Source organism: Protomyctophum bolini (genome assembly GCF_963924005.1).
Source record: "Protomyctophum bolini genome assembly, chromosome: 21".
In the NCBI taxonomy this organism is placed as follows: domain Eukaryota; kingdom Metazoa; phylum Chordata; class Actinopteri; order Myctophiformes; family Myctophidae; genus Protomyctophum; species Protomyctophum bolini.
The window spans coordinates 32,838,461-32,852,640 of NC_137882.1; the positions used below are offsets into that span (position 1 = coordinate 32,838,461).

The 14,180-nt window shown below is 42.7% G+C and overlaps 1 protein-coding gene across 5 annotated transcripts in view; it reads right to left on the reverse strand.

Moving 5' to 3' along the window:
* Window positions 1-441: 441 nt before the first annotated feature.
* Window positions 442-14,180, reverse strand: part of LOC308336612 (ATP-dependent 6-phosphofructokinase, platelet type-like) — a 40,684-nt gene continuing 26,945 nt past the window's right edge. For 3 of the 5 annotated variants that reach the window (XM_080794033.1, XM_080794036.1, XM_080794034.1), the window contains 7 exons: window positions 12,203-12,355; window positions 11,199-11,363; window positions 10,592-10,653; window positions 8,450-8,561; window positions 7,273-7,372; window positions 3,472-3,577; window positions 442-2,273 (listed from right to left, as the gene is read on the reverse strand). In XM_080794033.1, coding sequence (XP_080650159.1) covers window positions 2,111-2,273; window positions 3,472-3,577; window positions 7,273-7,372; window positions 8,450-8,561; window positions 10,592-10,653; window positions 11,199-11,363; window positions 12,203-12,355 — 861 coding nt within the window. In that variant the 3' untranslated portion in view covers window positions 442-2,110. Of the gene's footprint in view, window positions 2,274-3,471; window positions 3,578-6,778; window positions 7,001-7,272; window positions 7,373-8,449; window positions 8,562-10,591; window positions 10,654-11,198; window positions 11,364-12,202; window positions 12,356-14,180 lie in introns of those variants that run through there. The other 2 variants (XM_080794037.1, XM_080794035.1) reach the window with 2 other exon arrangements.

Consider the following 14,180-nt stretch of genomic DNA (forward strand, 5'->3'; position numbering starts at 1 on the left):
TACCCATACGATAGTATGCAACTTTTAAGATTTTTTTGTGTGGCTTTTCTGCCTTTATTGATAGTATCAAGTGAAGATGGACAGAGACAGAAGGGGAGAGACATGCAGCAAGGGTCATCATGAACGGGACTCGAACACGCAATGCGCTGTCAGGCCAAAGCCTATATATGTGGCATGTGCCTGGACCACTTGGCCAGCGGGCGCCAGATAGTATGGAACTTTATTGTCCATACGCAGTGGAAAAATTTACTTATTATTATTCTTATAACACCAAGTCATTTTCCCAAATTTTTTTAAGGCTACTGCACTTAATAATAGTTGGTTAAAATTACAATCATACAATCTCTCTCTCTCTCTCTCCCCTATTTTTCTGGTTGTGATAAAGGTAAAAAAAAACGTACAAGGTATAACAAAGAATTCAAAGACATGGGGACATTTTGTATAACGGATGTTTATTTTGGTGGGAAACATCAGCTGTTGCTTTTACACATTTAAATTACCTATAACTTAGTACAGCAGTGCCTAAATTAAATATGTTACATCCATGAGTTTCGAGCAAAAAAAAAACCAATGAAGAGTATTAAAAAGTAAAACCTTTCCTGAAATGTAAAGCTCATCAGGCAGTATGCGCTCCACCTGCTGCAGCAAGCAGTCGAGTCCTCGTCTCTATAACTAGGAGGTTGCTTTGTGCCTCGTCCGTGTTGTCGGCCTGTGACCGACCTATCTCCACGAACAACGAACGGATTGACGGTTCTGGTGACCCTGGTGAACCTTTCCCTTTAGCGTCACCATCCGGCCAAACTTTCAGTTTAGGCCTTGGAGGACTGCAGCACTCTACTGAGCGTAGTTGTGTACGGTGTTGCGTCGGCCTCACATTAATACGCTGCAGAGCCTCACACTGGCCCTATAGGCAAATATATATAGATATATACCGTATATACACACACAGAAAGGTTCTACAGAAGAATTTATACCGTCATAGCCTACTTAAAGAGGTTCAGAAACAGAGAAAGTGCAATTTTTAGAAATGACGGCGACAAACAAACAACCAGGGCAACAAAGATACACACGTTGAACAGTCAGTGGTTGTTATGTCATGGCATGGGGGTGTTCTGTGTGTGTCTACACATTTTGACTTTGAATATTCTTTTTCAAAGTTCAGGAGCACTGCAGAGCTTTAGGTTAAAATTCCTAGTAACTATACCTTAAACGATGGATTACACGGATTGGGAAAACAGACCCTTCTGTGTGTGTGGTGTTGTCAGAACATGATGCACACTTTGCTAGGCGAGAGCTCCAAGAGGCTTAATCAATACTTTTGTCACACGGTCGCATCGCTCTACACAATTCAAGTATGTTTTCAACTTAACCACCTAAACCCTCTAGTCTCAGTGAAACGGACTTGAGTTACTGGGACCGTTTTTTTTTCTCCCGCCGGTCTACACCAAATCTCTTCAACAAAAATAGCCGACATACAAGCTCAAACAATTGCTGCAACGCGAGCTTGTAAATCTTCAATTTCTGCTGAAGGTCCCCCCCCCCCCCCCCCCCCCGAATAGGCCTCCTGGGGGTTCAAGTGCTTAACACATAATTGTCTCAGCCTATTTAGACCAGGAACCCCCTATTCGCTGTTATATACCTTTCAATTCGGGAACCCCTTTTTGTAACATTAGCTGTTGCTATATACTGTAATGTAATATAGCAACAGCTATATACTGTTGCTTATACTGTATATAGCAACATATATATTAATATTTTGAATAAGAAATCTGACGTTTTTCAGAAAACTCGGGTCAGGATTTAGAAGGCGCTTTGTAGAATCGGCCTCAGGTCTAAACGTTATACAACCCCTGCAGTAACACAGCCGCGCGACGAAGTATAAATTGAGTCTGAACAGAGAGATGTTTAAACTGGCACTCTTTTTTTTTCTTTTTACAACGCAACGATACGCTGACTGCCTGACAGACTGAGGGGTGGTGGTGATGGTGGGGTGGGGGGGTATAGGTACAGTAGGTACAGTAGGAATTGGGGGACGATGACACACAGTGGTCCACTCCTGGCAGGCCCCCCGGGCCCCGGGGGGCCTCCTCCTCCTCCACATCCCATAAGCTCACATGGTGACGGTGGCAGCTCCGTCGGAGTCTCTGGGCCGGTTGCGGACCACGTGCTCAAGCTGGCCGGCGTCCGACACGTCGTAGCTGGTCTTGTACTTGGCCAGGATCTTCATCAGCGGACGCAGCTTCAACCACCACTGTTCCTTGGGGATCCGGTGGCTGCAAGACAAGACAGACAGAAGCACATCGTCATCCATTAAAATGATTATTAACGGATGTTTTGGATGTTCTTTTCAAAAAAAAAGAAAGACAAATAAATCCATCTGGAAACCAATAGAGCGCCGCAGTCCCGCCCCCTCTCAGAAAAACGAGTGGCCCAGGAAATGAAACCCCAATGCATTCTCCCATCGGCACTTCTAATATAATTTATTTAAAGACGGTTACGCCGCGGACAAAGCCAATTCGGATCGTGATAAATCATGACAATGAACACAATGTTTTGGGCCGATCAAATCATTAGAAAGAAGAAAATAAATAATAATAAAAAATAATAATAAATGCTCTATAGGGGAGGCATGTTAGGCCGTGCACACATAGACATCAAAGGGGGTTTCAGCCCCTGCCCTTTTACCCAACTGCCCTTTCCACGAATGCCGCGTTTACTACATGGTGAAAGAAATGCAAAATGCGACTCCTTTCCATGTCATATATATACCGGAAGGCAGCATTTTGAAAACTAATTTGTTTCGAAATCCATGTCCGTACATGTCCGCATCTCCAGTAGATAAGAAGTGCTGGGCTGCGACATATTGAGAGCTTGTAGATCTTCTATTTTCGCCATTTAGCTATTTTTGTCTTTTAGGAGATTTCAGCCCCTGCCTCTCCAACACTCTCTGCACGTCTCTGATGTTTGCCCATCTCTTTTGTACATATACAGTAGTCTAGTGTTTGTATTTGTTGTATTTCTTGAAGGGAAGACCTCCGCACACTCGACTTACTATTATGACAACAGGTGACAAGGCAGCAGACTGCAGACATTTGTTGTATGACATTAATTTGCTGGATGTAATGGAAACAAGTCCCCAGCATTTGTATTGTTATCCTTTTAGCTTCAACGTCTACTGTACCACATGCTGTTTACATTTCAGACTAAAAGTTAGTAAAAATAAATTCCAACACGATCAGTTTAAACTACTGTATACAAAAACTGTATTTGAACAGAAGTATATTTTGGATTTTACATCATAACAGTAAAACAACAAAGGAAGTATAATAGGAATTATCATCACAATATGATTTAATGTATGATGCCCAGTCATATAGGTTAATAAGTACACAAGAGTAACCAGGCAAAGCTACTGTATGCATACACAAATGTACTAGTTGTACAACATGATAATGTAACGGTAATACATACACAAAGTCAGTCTCCGGTTTGAGCTGTAGGACAGGTTGAAACACCAGGGCTCTACGGCGCATTCCCAGTAAGCAGCACGAGTCCTCCGTGTTAGCGAACACTCGGCCTACACAGGACAACACACACAGCAGTGAGCGGTGGAATACATACTGTATATAATGGCTGTCGACACTGGGGCTGGGCCATATTGACAAAGAAATCAAATAGCGCCACATTTTTAACCCAATACCTCAATTTGAAAAATGTGACAAACATTTTGGGGATTGTTCATTGGTGATTTTTCTTGACATTTTTTAGGAGAGATTGTAACGTGGATATGATGACCAATCAGGTAGAGAGGCGTTTGTTGTTCATTTCAAGTTCAGATCATCCTGTAATTTTAACTGCAGCCGGTTCTCAAAAGTGTGGTTCTCCAGGGTTCCTTGTGGGCGTTCCAATTGGAGCCTTAAAAAGGTCCGTAACTCTGAGTGTACAAATGGAACCAACATTTGGTTCCATTTGAGAACCACTGGTTAACAGCAATGCAACCTTTAAAGACAAATAATCAGAATTTGTTTATTGGTGAGGTATGTTCACATAATGAGGGATTTGACTGGGTTGCATTGGTTTTATAACAAACAACATAATCCCAGATTATATTTCTATAGTCTCATACTGATATATTGCCCAGCTCTAGTCGACACCACCTACAGAACAGTGTTTTCCAGCAATTAGTGGCTTTAGTTCTTTGCTAGTGATGTGTTTTGGGTTAAAATACGTATAATAGCTCTATATTCCCATAGCAATTATTGCCAGCGTGTTTGTTCAATAACAGGAGTCTCCGCATATCTCCACTTATATAATAAACGGAAAATACATGTGAACACCAATTTCATCCAATCAGGAGGGAGACCTGCAGGACAAATGATACACAAGTCAAATGGAAGTGATGAAACAAATAAATGAGCAAGATTGGAACTGGAACACAAGCTGATATAAATTATCTTTATGGGGTTCTCTCTCCTGACTGGATGAAATATGTAGCCATTCTGAAAACGTATTTTCTGTTCATTAAAGAGCTGGCGAGACGGTAAGACGGTAAAACAATGTAAAGCAATGATACCCATCACAATATAGATATTTAACTTTTTCTCCAAAAATGTTTTATCCCACAATTTTGTAACCCATTGTTTCACCCCTGTGTCACCCCTGTATTTAACTTTTTAAACATAGTTTTTTGTTTAAAATGTTTAAACAAACAAACAAAAAATAAACTATCACTTACAGCACCTTTAAATATTAGGGTATTCTAAATGAATGCTCTGTGCAGTGAAAGCGTGCATGGCAACAAAGACAGGATGGATGTGAGGGCTGAGGTGATATGCGACACAGGACCACTGATACTGTGTGAACCGAGTACTGAAGAACTGAGGTCGGGGTGCACACACAGATCCGACACACCAAAGGTCGGAAGCGCGGGGACATGCGATGCGATGCGAAAATGCGATGGTCCGACATGCGCTGCTCCCGTGCTTGCGGTTATGATTAGGTTAGGGATTGAGGTTTCGGATCAATAGTATGTCGGAACTAAAGCCTGCACCCCCTGAGGTCAAAGCCACATCCCCAGGGTCATAAGGAAATGTTCCCAATGAAAAGTCCCATTGACTTTGTATATACATTTCACTTAATATAACCCCCTAGGGCTGTCAAGATGATGAATTTCTACTTTTGCGGATTAATCGCCACTCAAATAATTGTGAAATTGGTAAATTGAGTTTTGGGGCTTTAAACACTGGCACATAAACGCAACAATAACATTTCCGTTTTTGGCTTTTAGGCTTCGTATAAACAAAAAATTGGCAGACATGACACATAAATTCAATATACAAACAAACAACCGACTACAAAAAGAAGAGCCCAGTGGAAATCTACTAGAATTATTTTCTGTTCCTACTGTACAAATCATATACTGCATCATATAACTACATACTGTACTACCCCGATCAGCTTAGTAATCAGTAATATCGCTGACAACGCACAATATCGCTGACTTTGTGACATGCTGATGATCAGCATGTTCAGGTTACGGAAGTCACCGTTGGCCGGGTTATTGCGAGGGTGCCATAAGCTCTCTCTCCCTCTCTCTCTCATGCTTATTGAGCTCTCCCGGGTGCAGTACTTAGTTTAGACAGTTTTTGGTTTAGACTAGTCATTGGTTAGACCAGTCATTAGTCCTACAACTACAACCTATCTCAAACCCTCACCCTATAAACCTAACCTCCCACGGGGCAGCACACCTAAACCTAACCTTAACCCATGTCTAACCAATGACTAGTCTAAACTAAGTATGCACCCCAGCTCTCCCTATACTCACCCCCCGCACCCACTCCCTATAGTAGATAAACAATACTAGAATACCTGAATACAATTTATATTCTTATTTTTTGGAGCACAGTTCTTACAGAGGGTATGTGTGTGTGACATCATCACATCCATAAGTTATGCAGGGACACCTACTGAGTGTCAAAAAAACACATTTCTGGCCTTGACAGCCCATACTGTACATCCAAACAGAAGTCGAATGCAATGTGATTGCATTAAACTACGTTACACGATGTTAAACTCACTTTGCCACTCCACTATATGCATGCGCATACCCTCTATTAACCCATTCTGACCTGAGATCAGATTCATGCGAGGACACACACTGGTCTGATTAACCCATTCTGACCTGAGATCAGATTCTATAAAAATGTCAGTCGTTCTTCGATTTTTCAAAAATAGCAGACCTACAAGCTCATAGCGCGCCACTCGGTGGCGCGCTATGAGCTTGTAGATCTGCTATTTTTCAATAGCTAAAGCATAACATGATGCCAACACCAAAATGGGTTTCCGTTCAGAATGGGTTAAGTGATTTCATGGTTGATGGTGATTTTGATTGGAAACATTTCTTTACAGTATGTACAGGATAACTGGTCAGGATTTTGAATAAAATGATGAAATAACACAAGCTGTTCTAAGCAGTTCTAAACATTGACGGTGACATGAAGCTCTACAGACGACACAAGGACAGGTGAGACGATTGGGGGGGGGGGGGGGGGGGAGGGGTTGGCGAGGGCTTCCAAAAATATAAAAAATATTATATTCAATATTATTAAATAATAATAATATTTAAGCATGAGGCATGAGTCGAAGCAGCAGCACTACAAAGCCAAGGAACAGAGCTGAATGAACAGACAGATGGTCATGGAGTCAGGAAACAAGACAAGTGATTTACCTTCATCTTATGTCATCCATGTTGTGCACCACAAATAGACAGGAAAGAACAGGACAAGAGTTCCAACTTTAACTTTTAGCCTTTTTAGGTATAAGATACACTGCAGTGTGGTTTTTTCAACAGAATAGTTCATTTGCAATCAGTGAAATGAACCACTTAAACTGTAGATTTATAGTCATACAAACCTGGTGTGTGTGTGTGTGTGAGTACATTTGCAGGGGATCTCCTTTGAAAACAAAACACCTGCGGTTTCTGAAGCTACACTTGCAGTTGCTAAATATATTTAAAAACGGGGGGGGGGGGGGGGGGGGAGATAAACACTTTTGATTCAAGTAACATTCACATAATAATACAAATCCATAACCACTTAATTAAATTCACATTAATGACTCCATGACAGATCCAAGGTAAAAGATATCACACACACACACACACACCACACATCTGAAGGGAGAATCTACTTGTACACGACACGACACGGCACAGCAAGTTACAAGCTTCTATATCCAACGCCACGGCTGTTTTCTATACTTGGCAAAACGTACCGTGTCTGTATGTCTCCTGCAGCTTCTTGGAGATCCACTGCATCGCCTTTGCCGAGATCTTGGTCCCGAAGTTGCGGTCGAACGGAGAAGGCGCCCCGCCCTTTCAAAAGCAACCAAGCTAAAATTACTTGTAAGGCAGTGCATGGCGCTCAAAGTGGGGTCTGGTTGAGACCCACCAGGGGGTCATTGAGGAGGTGCCAGGGGGGTCTCCATGCAGCAAAATAAGTTCATAACATCAAAGTCACTTTAACCTATACATCAGCCAATCTACAGGCCCACAACGGACGCTTGTGCCATTTTCAATCATCTGTCTCTACTAATGAATACATTTCCTGCTTGTGTGCTGCAGGCTGATACAGTCACTGCCATTATCCTCTTCAATTTTAGAATGCCTAGTCATACTGTAAACTATTACACTTTGAAAGCAACTTGCCCAACACTGCTCGAGGGCACCGTATCAGGGCGGATGCAGGGATTTGAACCCCTGGTCTTCCAGATGCCAGGTGGTTTCTCTATACCACTGCACTGCCCTGCTGTGTCTGTGCACATTTTCTGTTATTCTCGGTCTTATGAGGTTGCACAGGAGAAACCTTAGTGTTAATCTATTATCTAGACTCCTAGAGTGCATAATATACTGTATGGATATATATACTGTATATAACCTGTACTGGTCCTGGTTCCATTTCTGTCTGGTTTCAATAGTGCACAGAGTAAACACCGCTCAGGACTTTGGGGTGTCAACTAGAGATACCCCGATACTGTATCGATATAGGGAAAAGTCTCGGATCGGCCCCTTATTTGTCATAATCGGGTCATATCGGTATCGGCGAATATGCCAGTCTAACCAGCGATCCCACACAGGGCTAAGTGGTTGACACTATGGCAGGTAAATAAAATGCTGGGACATGTGGAGTTTGCTTTGGAGTTTTCCCCAAACTGCAAGGGCACATTTGAGTGAGGAGTCTGCTATAAACACGAGATATATAGCTAGGTAGCTCTAAACACAACACGAGATATATAGCTAGATAGCTATCACAACACAAGATATATAGCTATAAACACAACATGAGATCACAACACTGGTATCGGCTAACACAGAAATGTAGGTAGCGAAGAAAGTGTATCGGGACATCCCTAGTGTCAACAGTAATGTGCGTGCAGAACAGACCACACATACCTGCTGCATGTGTCCCAGCACATTCTTCCTGCAGTCAAACACTCCCTTGCCTTCCTCAGAGTACAGCTGGTAGATGAAGTCAGTTGTGTAGTTCTCGTTACTGTTCTCGTTCCTAAACACACATGCAAGATTCATCTATGAGCGTATTGCTGCTTACCATTTGCCCTCACGGGCCCATGTTCTTTCACTTTCAGAGTGAAACCAGGCCTGAAATTCATTTTTTAAAATGGCACGGAAATCAATTGCCCCCAATTTCCCCAAATATGATTCACTTAAGCGGGGAATTGTACACTTTGGTGGGATACTACTACAGGTCATAGACATTTACCGTTTCGTGCAATTCGTCGCTCTGCTCCAATTTAAGGAAAGTGTGTGTGTGCGAGAGTGAAAAAGAACACACAGAGAGAGGAAAGTAGGGGATGAGATGGACAGAAACTGTAGTAGCCCACAGATTCAATATTGATTTAGACCAGTAGAATTAAAGGTAGAGCTAGTGAACTTTTTGTTAAAAAAAGTTTGTTAAAAAGTAAAATCACTATATTCTGATAGTAATCATTGCTATATTATGTTTTTTCGACAATAGGGGGTCTCCCTGTGTCACCAGCTCTTTAGGAAACAAACAGAAAATACATTTTGTTTAACAACAAGGTGGAGACATGGAGACTCCTTTTACTGAACAAACACTACTATAGCAACGAGTACTACCACAATATAGAACTTTTTTAACACTTATTTTAACCAAAGAAAATCACTGGATTTTCTAAATCTTAAATGATCATCATGCAAACAAGAGTTTAAACATGCACACAGTACAAGATCGTAAAATACTGGGGCATCACAGACTGCAGGACTGAATTAGTGATCACATGCAGAAGCTGTATAGCTAATGTAAGGACAAACTTGATGTGATGCTGGGTGAACAGTTGTGATACGCCTGGGAACTTTCTCTCTATCGTGTACAGTAGTGATCATCCAGATAAATATCATACTGTACATGAATATTATCAGGATGGGGACGTTTAGGATCGGATCTTTGAAACGAGAATCTTGCCCGATATTTGCTCCCGATTTAGCTTGGGATGCCAATTTTCGGGAGGGCCGTTCCCAAACCCCAAATGTCTCTGATGATCTTGTAATGTGAGTTAGGCAGGCTTAGGCAATAGGCAGGCTAGGTATGAAGTCTATTATGCACTTCTGTACCTACTACCTACAGTACATGTCTCCTTGCTGTGCGTTCTATGCACTAATCCTTGGAAAAACCAGAATACACGAGGGACAAAGATGCAATGTTCATAAAAATGCAACAAGGACAGTCGGCAGGCAATAGAGCGTTGCAGTCCCGCCCCCTCGAGAGACCCGGAAAATAAATCCCTGTTCATTTTCATCATAGACTTTTCAGAAAGTATTTATTTAAAGACGTTTACGCCGCGGACAAAGCAGACTCTTGTCATGACCAATCATGACGACAAACACAATGTTTTGGGCCAAACAAAGAAACGGCAGGTTACAACACTTGTTGTTTTTCTTCTTTGTAATTATTTGTTTGGTCCAAAATATTGTGTGTGTCGTCATTTGTCACGACAAGAGTTGGCTTCGTACAACGCTTAAAAGGTCTTTATTAAATAAATAAATACGTTTTGAAATGTCTATGGGGAAAAATGCATTGGGATTCATTTCCTGGGCCTGGCCGTCGTCATGAAAAGGGGAAAACGGGACTGCGACGCTCTATAAGTAGGAGGAGGAAGAACAACGACGGAGCAGAGCAATTTGGAGAAGAGGCAAGAAAAGTAGAAACGTTTGCACTAGTATTCACGTTGGCTCTGATTATATGTCATTAACATAGGTGTAAATGTGTGCGTCCCGCATTACAACAAGTGCTAAATTTGGGAAATCTATTAAAAATATGCCTGAAATTCAGGACCTGGAAACTCTCCCGCTATGCCATGAGATGTGAAGGCCAGAGAGGCTGAGCAGAGGAAACTCTCCCGCTATGCCATTAGATGTGGAGGGAGGGCAGAATCCATTTTGACCGGCCGGCCCGTCGGCCAGTAAACAGCGTCGGCCGGTATTTTTAAGGGCCGGCCCAAATGGATTCTGCCCTTCCTGGAGGTGTGAGGCCAGAGAGGCTGAGCAGACCGCTACCTGAGCACCAGTCCCCTCTGGATGCTGGTCTTCATCTTCTCCGTCAGGTGCTCAACGTTGGCCTGCAGAGATCACAATCACTTTATTAAGATATATATAAGGTACGGTATGGAACGTGACTCAGTGATAACCTCCAGAATTACAAACGCAAAACCTGATGAAATGATTAATAATGGAAGAAAGAAATACTTGTAAAGAAACATGTAAAAAAAAAAGACCTCTTCTGTACAGTAAGCATATAACGGAAGCATATACTGGTCTACCATTTGAACTTTTCAGTTGGAAAATAGAACCCTTTTTTGTCAGGTGAGGCAGTGGTCGGGCAAATAAATAAATAATAATCTACAATCTACAAGCTAACAACAATCAACAAGCAGTGTGAGCTTGCAGATTGGCTATTATTGTCATTGTTCAAACACTTTGAAACTTAAGCAAATGGATTTGATTCATAATCAATGAAATCGATGTGTTCGCTGCACCCCTAGACTACAGCATAAATTAAGTCAAATGTTGTATTGTGTGACATAAGACGTTGTTATAGGGATAGCATAACAGGCAACAGCACGATAACCCATTTTGTTAAACTATTATGCAAGTTACTTCATACCTGCAGGTCTCTGATGTCAAAGGGCTCTTCAAAGATGTAGGCAGCGTCCGCCCCGGCAGCCAAGCCCCCCACGCTGGCCAGGTAGCCACAGTATCCCCCCATGGTCTCGATAATGAACACGCGGCGCTTGGTGCCACTGGCCGACTGCTTGATGCGGTCACAGGTCTGTTATTATGCAACACAGAGACACACGTTAACTACTATACATTATGTGACTCTAAAATCACGCACACACACACACACACACGCGCACACTGTCGCACACACACGCACTGTCTCTCTCACACACACACACACACACACACACACACACACACACACACACACACACACACACACACACACACACACCTTAAAACATACCTTTCTCCTGGCAAGAGTAATTTATGGGTGTTTTAGTTATATGGTTAGTTGTAATGTGAAGAGTTTCATTAGTTCATGTTAGGAATATGTTTTGTTACATTATAAGACCACCATAACATTACATTCAAGTGCATCAAGTTCCAAAGCTCAATCATGCTCATTTATAAAATAAGGTGACAATAAGACAAAATTAGGCACATTCAGGGCTACGTATAATGCAGCTGGAAAACATTTGAACCGTGCAAGAGCACAAAATGCCATAATTTCATAACAACAAGCCCTAATGTCAGTGAAGTGGAAACAGCGCTGGACACAATATGTTTGCATCAATTTGCAAAAAGCTTCGTTAATTATGACTATTAAATAAGAAAATTGGCGGTTCAAATCTCGGGTAGAACATGTCATGAAAGTTACGGAGCGGAGCTTTGAGTTCATAATCAGTAACTGAAATATATGCATCGTATTTGACTCTCTAGAATGCTGTCCAGCACTAGGGCAACCAGTGACCACTGCACTGAACACGGAATAAGTAGAAAAGCTATCGGCACTTATATATCAAGGTCATCGATTCACTGCTAGAGCATCTGAAGCAGGTCAAGCTGTGGCAGACAGACGGCGGCAGTCGGTCGGACAACCCTTACCTCCACGATGGCATTGAGGGCCGTGTCCGCCCCGATACTAAGGTCAGTGCCGGGCACATTGTTACTAATGGTGGCGGGCAGCATACACATCGGGATGCAAAACTCCTCGTACGTGGCCCGAGCCTCATACATCTGCAGCAGACACTCAAAGGCCTGAAGTACGGCAGTATACGGGACAACACAGTGAACGGGTTAGATTAGAAGGACCTAGCGGCTGACGGCCTGCGCTGAGAGAGAGACGCACCGCGCCCTCTCCCAGGGTTCTGGAGCGTACCCTTGCCTTTCAGACTCCCTTCCGTGTGATAGAGGCTAGATTAGCTTCCCTTTGGCAGAAAGCGGGGGTAGTGAGGGGAGAATCGGAGAGAGGGGGGACAGACGTTGGCCAGTGCGAGGAATGGAGTTGGAAACATGGAAGAGCTAGAGCCGAGAGAAGACTGGAAACATGGAGGAGAAGAGAAGAGGAACAGGGCAGGGGACAGGATAATAAGAGAGAAGAAAGGAAAGGAATAGAAAAGGGGAAAAAAAGAAAGGAAACAATGGAAAGCAGATGACCAGGAAGATAAAGGTATAACAGAATGAAGATCTAGAGATGGGAGGAGATTAGGAAAGTGTGAAAGAGGAGAAAATAGGGCAGGGTGTGTTCGTTTTTTTTGTGAGTGAGTGAGTGAGCGCGACGCGCGTGCACGCATCGTCAATACAATGCAGCGATGCTTGTACGTGGAGACTGGCCTTAAAGGATCGGCTGTACAATGGGAACAGGGTAGGAAGGCTAGACTGAGGGAAGACAGGAACCATTCAGTCCACAGGAGGATTATTATAAGGTGATACATTTGGGAAGATGAAGCTGGTCCAGCAATTACTTGGGGCTGGTCGTCATGGGTCTTCATATCACTGGCTATACTACCTTGTCAACGGTCTGCCTCCTCTTGATGGGAAGGGGGAAGGAAGTCCCCAGAGAACAACATCCCGAGATGATTGGTCTTTTTTCGCTCCGACTCGGTTGTTGCCACACAACAGACATGATGGGGATGCTATAGCACACATTTGAACTCGGCTGCGATGGTCTCTCCAGTGAAAGCTTCTGGACATTCTATACAAGAGAACTCTTGTGTAATGTTCCATCACGTTGATGCTGGCGCTCTTTAATTATTGTCCAGGTTTTGGCACCTTAAAGGACTGAAAATGTTGATGTTGGTGTTGTTAATGTCCTTTATATTAGCTGATGAAGTAGTTTCTGCTGCTGACTGCAAAATGCCTACGGTATATACATGCCTTGAAACTGTAGCATTTAATGATAATTACTTTGATGGTTATGCTACAGTATGTATATATTATAGATTTTTTTTTTCTACTTGATTTCCTTTCTCTCCCTCTCCTCCACTTAACAAAAACTAATTTCACCCACTACTTTATACCTGTAAATCTTTGAAATTAAGTTATTCTGAATCCGACGATAATTTAATTAATTATAATAACAACAACAATATGAATTGCGACTGCATGTTACCAGCCAGCTGCATACTAGAAAAAGACACATTGACAAACCTCTGAATTTCTTCAGAAATCCGTCACAAAATCATATTTAAGTTAGTATTCTTAGCATGGTACTATAGAATTAAACGAGTGGTATAATACTTCTATCTACTTTTCCATTAGCCTATAGAGTGTGTTAGCCTGGTTAGTACAAGCTACACTACAATGCTGTGCCTTCACCACACTAGTCGCGATGTTAATGATCTCACACACACACACACACACACACACACACACACACACACACACACACACACCGTCACACACACACACACACACACACACACACACACACACACACACACATCAGGAAGAGGGGCACAGGTGGAGCAAACATGGCAGCACGACACATTTGCACATAACAGCATGCCTCCATGTTGTCACTCACCTACCTGATCGACAGACCGCGGTGAGCAGGTGCAGGTGTGAGTGTGTGTGTGTGTGT